Source organism: Cajanus cajan, chromosome 4 (genome assembly GCF_000230855.2).
Source record: "Cajanus cajan strain Asha chromosome 4, NIPB_CcT2T_4, whole genome shotgun sequence".
Taxonomy (NCBI): Eukaryota; Viridiplantae; Streptophyta; class Magnoliopsida; order Fabales; family Fabaceae; genus Cajanus; species Cajanus cajan.
The window spans coordinates 21,786,663-21,795,170 of record NC_138520.1 but is presented as its reverse complement, the minus strand read 5'-3'; the positions used below and the strand labels follow the sequence as shown (position 1 = coordinate 21,795,170).

General features: G+C 37.6%; 1 protein-coding gene across 1 annotated transcript; it reads left to right on the top strand.

Annotated features, from left to right (window-relative positions):
- The first annotated feature begins 2,970 nt into the window (after positions 1 to 2,970).
- Positions 2,971 to 4,118, top strand: LOC145957238 (uncharacterized). Its single transcript, XM_083073461.1, has 3 exons — positions 2,971 to 3,114; positions 3,247 to 3,432; positions 4,017 to 4,118. The coding sequence occupies exons 1-3, from the start codon at positions 2,971 to 2,973 to the stop codon at positions 4,116 to 4,118; spliced, it is 432 nt and encodes a 143-aa protein (XP_082929587.1).
- Positions 4,119 to 8,508: the final 4,390 nt, after the last annotated feature.

Sequence of the window (8,508 nt, the reverse complement as noted above, 5' to 3'; positions counted from 1 at the left end):
AGGCCAGGCCACATCTCTAGAGATTGTCAGACATTGCCGACTTCATCTGGGAGTGCCCCGAGGCCACCCAGACCTATAGCCGCGGGGAGAATGTTTGCATTGTCAGGTGCAGAGTCTTCCACTTCATCAGACTTGGTGAAGGGGAAGGGGAAGGCAGCAGGTGAGAATGTTTTATTTTTGTTTGACTCTGGTGCCACGCATTCTTTTATTTCTGTTGATTGTGTGGAGAGATTGGGTTTTTCAGTATCTTCATTGCATGTTGATTTGTCTGTGTCTACTCCGACTTCAATTTATGTGGTGACGTCGGAGATGTGTATGAGATGCCCGATAGAGGTGTTTGGTAGGAGGTTCCAAGTGAACCTGATTGTGTTTCCCATGGTAGATATCAACATAATCTTAGGGATGTATTGATTATCTGCCCATCACATCCTTATAGATTGTGCTCGGAGAGAGTTGGTATTTCCTCAATTGGAGGATGAGGTGTTAGTATCAGCGAGTCAGGCTGAGTAGTTGATGAGGGATGGAGCTGAGTGCTTCATGTTGTTTGCTGCTTTGAGTGTTGAGACAGAGAGGGCCATCACTGGGATTAAGATTGTTAGTGAGTTTCATGAGGTGTTCCCAGATGATGTGTCTGGATTGCCACCTATGCGTGATGTTGAGTTTAGCATTGGTCTAGTACCCGGTGCAGGACCAGTATCAGTGGCTCCTTATATGATGGCTCCAGCTGAGTTGGTAGATCTGAAGAAACAGATTGAGGATTTGTTGGAAAAACAGATAGTGAGGCCAAGTGTTTCTCCTTGGGGTGCCCCGGTACTGTTAGTGAAGAAAAAAGATGGTGGGGCCCGTTTGTGTGTTGATTATCGACAACTGAATAAGTTGACGATAAAGAATAAGTATCCGCTTCCGAGGATTGATGATTTGATGGATTAGTTGAGGGGAGTTTCTGTGTTTTCAAATATTGATTTGAGATCCGGATACCATCAGATCAGGGTGAAGGAGAGTGACATACCAAAGACTGCTTTCAGGACTAGGTATGGTCACTATGAGTATGTAGTAATGCCTTTCGGTGTCACTAATGCTCTAGCGGTATTCATGGATTACATGAACAGGATTTTCAGGTCATTCTTGGACAAGTTTGTGGTGGTCTTTATTGATGATATTTTGGTGTATTCTAGATCTTTGGAGGATCACCATGAGCATCTGAGGTTAGTTTTGGAGGTGCTGAGGGAGAGGTAGTTGTATGCCAAACTATCCAAGTGTGAGTTTTGGTTGTCCAAGGTGAAATTTTTGGGGCATGTGATATCGGCAGAGGGGATTGCAGTGGATCCAGCCAAGGTGGAGGTTGTGATTCAGTGGGAGCTTCCGAGGACTGCTACAGAGATTAGGAGTTTTGTTGGGTTGGCGGGTTACTATCAGAGATTCATTGAGGGTTTTTCTCGAATAGTAATGTTTTTGACTCAACTGACCCGAAAGGATTAGCCTTTTGTTTGGACGAACGTTTGTGAGCAGAGTTTTCAGGAGTTAAAGAGACGGTTGACTACTTCTCCACTTTTGGTGTTACCTGACACTGGTGAGCATTTTAATGTGTTATGTGATGCTTCTCACCAAGGGTTAGGTTGTGTGTTGATGCAGGGAGGGAGAGTAGTGGCATACGCTTCGAGGCAACTTAAGACCCATGAAAGGAATTATCCTACTCATGATTTGGAGCTTGGAGTTGTGGTTTTTGCCTTAAAGTCGTGGAGACACTATTTGTATGGTGCGAGACTCAGTATATTTAGTGATCACAAGAGTTTGAAGTACCTGTTTGATCAGAAGGAGCTGAATATGAGGCAGAGAAGGTGGATGGAATTCCTAAAGGACTTTGATTTCCAGTTGATGTATCATCCTAGGAAGGAAAATGTGGTAGCAGATGCATTGAGTAGGAAATTCATTCACATGTCGGCTATGATGATTAGGGAGTTGGAACTGATTGAGCAGTTCAGAGACTTGAGATTAGAGGTGGAGGTTGTTCAGGATCACATTAGTTGTGGTATGATCACCATAACTAATGAGTTCTTAAAGCAGGTGGGAACTAAGCAGTTACAGGACCCAGAGTTGTTGAGGATTTTGGGATTGCTTGGTACTGAGAGGGCAGCTGGTTTTGAGCTTTGTACTGATGGGATTCTGAGATTCAGAGGTCGAATTTGTTTACCTCATGATTCAGAGTTGAAGAGAGCTATTCTGGAGGAACGACACATGAGTCGTCTTAGCATACATCTTGGTATGACTAAGATGTATCAAGACATCAAGAAAAGTTTTTGGTGGTCTGGTATGAAGAGAGAGATAGCAGAGTTTGTGGCAGCTTGTCTGACTTGTCAGAAAGCGAAGATTGAGCATCAAAGGCCCGGAGGGGTTTTGCAGTTGATGGAGATTCCTGAGTGGAAGTGGGATAGTGTCACTATAGACTTTGTGGTGGGGTTACCTAGGACAGCTAGGAACAATGACTCTATCTAGGTGATTGTTGATAGGTTGACAAAATGTGCGCACTTTCTTCCTGTCAACAAGAGGTGGTCCTTGGAGAGGTTTGCACAATTGTATATCAGAGAGATAGTACGGTTGCATGGAGTGCCTTCTAGTATTATATCTGATAGAGATCCAAGGTTTACTTCTAGATTTTGGCAGACTCTGTATCAAGCTTTGGGGACGAGGTTGAGGTTGAGCTCTGCTTATCATCCACAGATAGATGGTCAGTCAGAGAGAACCGTTCAGTCACTAGAGGATCTCTTGAGAGCTTGTGTATTAGATCATCTGGGTAGTTGGGAGGAGGTGTTACCATTAGTGGAGTTTACTTACAATAACAGTTATCATGCAAGTATTGGCATGGTGCCTTTTGAGGCTTTGTATGGCAAGAGGTGTTGGACTCCATTATGTTGGTATTAGGAGGGTGAGTCAGTAGTGGTTGGTCCAAAGTTAGTTCTTCAGACTACTGAAATGGTGAGACAGATTCAGGAGAGGTTGAAAGCTACTCAGAGTCGACAAAAGTCTTATGTTGACAGGAGGAGGAGAACTCTAGAGTTTGAGGAGGGAGAGCACATGTTTCTCAGGGTGACACCCACTACTGGAGTGGGAAGGGCTGTAAGGGCCAAGAAACTTACACTGAGATTCATTGGTCCTTATTAGATCCTTCGTCGTGTAGGTCCGGTAGCTTATCAGTTGGCGTTACCTCCGATTCTGTCCAACCTGCATGATGTGTTTCATGTTTCACAGTTGAGGAAGTACATTAGAGACTCGAGTCACGTTATAGACATGGATGAGGTGCAAGTTAGAGAGAATTTGACCTATGAGAAGAGACCAGTAACTGTGGTTGATCACAAGTTGAAGGAGCTTCGTGGCAAGTCCATCAGCTTGGTGAAAATTCTTTGGGATGTAGCTATTGGTGAGGCAACCTGGGAGGTAAAGAGTCATATCAAGGAACAGTATCCATTCCTCTTTTCAGGTAAGCCTATTTTCGAGGACAAAAATTCCTATTTGTTGGGGGGTATTGTAACGTAGCAAGTTATTTTAGAAAGCCCAATATAGGTGATTTAGTAGCCCAGAACGGGTCATTCCCAATTTGGAACGGGCCGTTCCAAGCTATTAAATTGGCCTGTAAGTTGTAGTTGAGAACGGGTCGTTCTGGATGGAGAACGGGCCATTTTGGAGGGGAGTACGGGTCGTTCTGCATGGAGAACGGGCCGTTCTGGATGAGTTCCAGAACAGGCCGTTCTGATTTCAAAACGGGCCGTTCTGCATGTGATTTTTGCCCATGATGAAGGGGTGCAGAACGAGCCGTTCCGGATTTGGTATAGGTCGTTCTGGCCACTCCGGAATGTCTATAAATAGGGGTTGTGGGCAGTGAGGAGAATGTGAGTTTTTAGAGAGAAGTTTTAGAGAGAAGGTCTCTGGGTCTGTGAGCTTCCTTTCTCTCCCAAATTTTTCTGTATGATTCCTTTTCTCCTCTAGATCACTAATGCCTTCTGTCTTTTTTTGAAATTCAGATTAGAAAGCTTGCTTTGGGTAGATTGAAGTTCTGGGTTAAGCTACGAAGGGGAATTCTACTTCTTGTCAGTTTTTGGCTGTTTGAGCCAATCTTCAGGTGAGGGAAGCTAGAATGGTTGTTGTTAGGTTGCATGTAAGTTTAGAAACTTAATTGATGTATGAATGTGGAGAATTCATAGATGAATTGAAGAAAATCTCATTTTCTTGGGGCTTTGAGAAAAAGGAGGATTTTGATGATTTTGATGCATAGGTTGGATGCATGTGAGATTTAAGTTTATTTTGAATTGTAAGGAGCCTATGCATTTTGTTTTGTGTTTGCATGTGGCTGGATGTGTTGGTTTGGATGAGAGTTTTGAAACTCTCTAACTGGGATTAGGCCGGGCCCAGGTTGAGCGCACCAAGCGTGTAAGAGCTTAGAGCTCTTGGGTTGGTGTTAGGCCAGGCGCGAGCTGACGGTGCTGTGCGTGATTATATTTATAATCAATTGGTTTAAATTGATGTTTATGCATGTTTAAAGTTAAAGTTTTAGATCATGTATGTATGATATATGATCTATGGTGAGGTGTGATTCATATGTATGCTTTGTGATGATACGTATGAATGTTTGAATATGATATGACATGTGTATATGTTCATATGGTTATGTTTATTGATCATGATGGTGGGTAGACCATGTATGATGTATGATGCATTATCGCATGTGATGTCTTATGACATGTGTATGATTGTTGATCATGATGGTAGGCAGACCATGTATGATGTGTGATGCATGATTGCATGTGATGCCTTATGGCATGAGTCTAACCTAGGACTTGAGGAGAGGAAAAATATTTTCGAACTGGAAGAGCTCACATAGAGTCTCTTGAGAGTGGTGCTTGGATAGGCCACTGATATATGAGAGTGGTGCTCAGAAAGGCCACTAGATTTGGGAGTGGTGCTCAGGTAGGCCATTGGGTTGGGTGAGTCTCCTCTAAGTCCTTAGCTAGTATTGGAGTAGGGTATGAGGTCGAGGGTTATTCCCTTAACCAAGTACTCGAGAAGGTGCGTGGATCCTTGCGGATAGTCAGTGGGCGAACTCCACAATTGACTTGGTTATGCATGCCAAGGTCGTGGTAAGCCCGCACCCAGCTGTGCTATACCTGACGGTGGATCTGGACTTCCAAGTGTGTAAGTGACATCATCCGAGTAAACCCGAGTGAGGATTATATCCTGTTTAGCTGTGACCGAGCGAGCGCATTGGGCGTGAAAACGGTTGGGGTGGTTTCGGTAGGATGGAATGTCACTTATACAACTCTATTGTTAGGGAAATCTCCTAGGTGTATGCGTGACGACGCATTAGATGATTGATATGCATGGATATCTGTCATGAGTTGCATGTATTGCATGATTGTCCTGGTGATGAAGTGTATAGTGTTTGACTTCATGTTTGATGAATGGATGATTGATTGAGACTGCGATGATCATATTTGGTATGGGAGCAGGTCAGGGATAGCTTGGAGTAGTGGTGACCGCTGCGAGACGGGGAGTTTCAGCCTCATGTTTTGAGTTACCATTTTGGGTAACGATTTTTGTTTGTGCTTGATCGGCACTAAGGAATATTTTGGGATGACTGTACATATATATGGTGCTTTATTTTGTATATAGAGACTTAGTTATTTTGATCCTTATATTTATGCCTGTATGTATGTGTTATCCAGTTTAATATTCTCTTAATTAACTAGTTGTAGTGCGATTTCACTAAGTGTAAAGACCATGGTGGGCCGTTAAACTATCTCACTCATTTATTTTAATAAACTAACCTATTATTTCAAATCTATTTGTTATCCACGAATATAATTTCACTTGACTGTAACTAGTCAATTAATTTCTAATTATAGAATATTTCTTTTAAAAGATTACCAAACAAATAATATTTTAGTAGTTCTATGTCTATAAGCCGGTGTATCAATTCACCCTTGACTAATGCATTCTTACACTACTCCGTTGTATTGAGTTTTTTAAATAAAAATATAACTAGGTGTTGGTTGATGTATAAGTGAATTTTAATTATTTTAACTTTATTTAATGTTGATATATTTAAACCATCTTTATTTAATTAATGTTATATTTTTAGTAATGTATTTTTCTTTTGATATTAAATTTTATTAAAAGATAGGTTAAATTTTTAAAATAAAATAAGTACAATTAAATAATGTTAATTAACTTTTTTAATTAATGTGTTTAAGGAAAAAAAAAACATTCCATTGTACAAAGAAAAAAAATTCTTAATTAATATAAAATAGTTTTCTTTATTTATATACGAGAGTGACTGTGGGAGTATAACTTTTAGGAATATACAAATACTTGAAATACATAAGCCCATATAAAGATTAGATCGCAAGTGTATCATACTCGAGAAAAGAAACAATCATGAAGTTTAAAAATAAAATATGAATATTGCCTTATTAAATATTTGTGATCTTTCTTTCATCCGATACATACGTTTCTATTTTACACATATATATCTTCATTAATTAAGATTTCAATAAAAGTCAACACATGCATTAAAATATCACAGAACTAATGTACATGAATCCATTTGAATTGCCGTACCTCGCGTTCAGTAGTAGCTTTTCTTTTCTTTGTCCTTATTTTTCCATGCACGTATTTGATTTGATCTGAAGTGATGTAATATGTTGTCAACAATAATTGGAGTAGATAAGAAAGAAAATTATAAATATAAGAAAGCAACGTGGAGTGACCATGCGTGCATGTTGCAATTGAACTAAGAAGGCAAAGAGATTATGAGAAAGAAAACGGGAACAAATAGCAAGGAAGGAGGGAAAAGACGAAGACAAATAGCCAACCTTCTTTAATGAATTTGACTGCAAACATTAAATGTTACATGGCAAAGTTCATCTCACGAGTGGAAAAAATATTTTTAAAATTGGTTATTTTTTATTTTTAAAATTGGTTCTCAAGTATCACTTTTAAAATCGGTTCTTTAAGAACTAATTTTAAAAGTAATGTTGGAGACTTTTAAAATTGGTCAAAGAGTAACCGATTTTAAAAGTAATGTCATTATTTACAAAATTTTCACCGCGTCACTTTTAAAATCGATTACAAGGTAACCGATTTTAAAACCCCGATTTTAAAAGTCATTTTTGTACTAGTTCCTCATGTGTAGGTATTGTTAATCAATGCAAGTTCATCACTAAGCTTGGCTAATGTAAATTACTTCACTCATCTTTTGAAGTGTTGTAATTATAATTAAAAAAAAATTGATTCGATATAAAATATTAATATATTTATCCTGTGTTTGATTTACAAAAGAATCATGAAACGAGATTAAAAAAAATGAAGAAAGATAAGGTAAAATTTTATTTTCTTTTATTACTCAAAATTTATAGGACAACTTTTTTATTTTAAGTAGAAAAACACACACTATAATTATGATATTGTATCAATACCATCCTAACCCTTACCATTACTACCTATCACTAGTAACAGATCCAAGATCTTAAGTTAGTGAGAACAATTTTTTTAAAAAATAAAAATTGATAATCATCATCATTTTATATACAAAGAAAAAAACATAAATGTCAAAAATCATTGTATGTGGATTTAATATATAAAATTAGAGGTGCAAAATACAATATTTTTAAGTATACACAAATAATTTAAATAAAGTGCAGGAATGTTTCTATTCACCCTTACTATAGAGTAGGTTTGTCACTATCCAACACCATCACTGTTTGTCAGCCATTACCACCATTACAACCCACTACCACTGCCCATCACCAACCACAACCATGTTATTGTTATTTTTTACCATCATTACCATCACCATCACCAATATTATTATTGTCATTACAGTTCTCGCTACTATCATTCTTATTAAGATAATAATTATCCATTATAATATTTAATATTAAAAAATATTGTAATAAATTTAATATCATTTTTTTGTCCATTATCTACTAAATAATGCACATAACAAAAAGTTGAATAACATAAACATTTATTGTCATTTATTGTTCTCTTTGTCCTATACTTTAATGTGTACCAAAAGCACCCTAAATACATGTCACGCAATACTATGCATTGTATTATATATATGACTTTTAATATAACATGCATTGAATAAAAATTATTTTAATTTTAAAACAGATAAAATACTTTGAATTAAAAGTTTAATATATAATTAGTTGAAATAAATAATAAAAAACAATTATTTATATTTAAAAAGTAGTATGGAAATGTTATAAGTATCGATGAAGAAAAAATAAATGAGTATTTACTTATGCAAAAATAAAAAGGTTGACCTTTGTTGTTTACTAAATGTTTTGTATAAAAGAGAGTGGGAAAGAAGGGAAGAGTGAAGAAATTACTCGAGAAAATTGTTTAGGATAAATGAAGTAGATAGGAAGAGAAGGGAAGAATAATTAAACAAGTTGTAACAAAATAATTAACTTCTTCACAATTTTGCAAAGAAGTACAAAGAACTCAAAC

Bases quoted from the DNA above. Each gene is read 5' to 3' on its own strand.
- LOC145957238 (XM_083073461.1), top strand. From the start codon at position 2,971: ATGGTGAGACAGATTCAGGAGAGGTTGAAAGCTACTCAGAGTCGACAA. The intron at 3,115-3,246 runs GTAAGGGCCAAG...CATGTTTCACAG, and splicing joins CTACTGGAGTGGGAAGGGCT to TTGAGGAAGTACATTAGAGA. The intron at 3,433-4,016 runs GTAAAGAGTCAT...TTTGAAATTCAG, and splicing joins TTGGTGAGGCAACCTGGGAG to ATTAGAAAGCTTGCTTTGGG.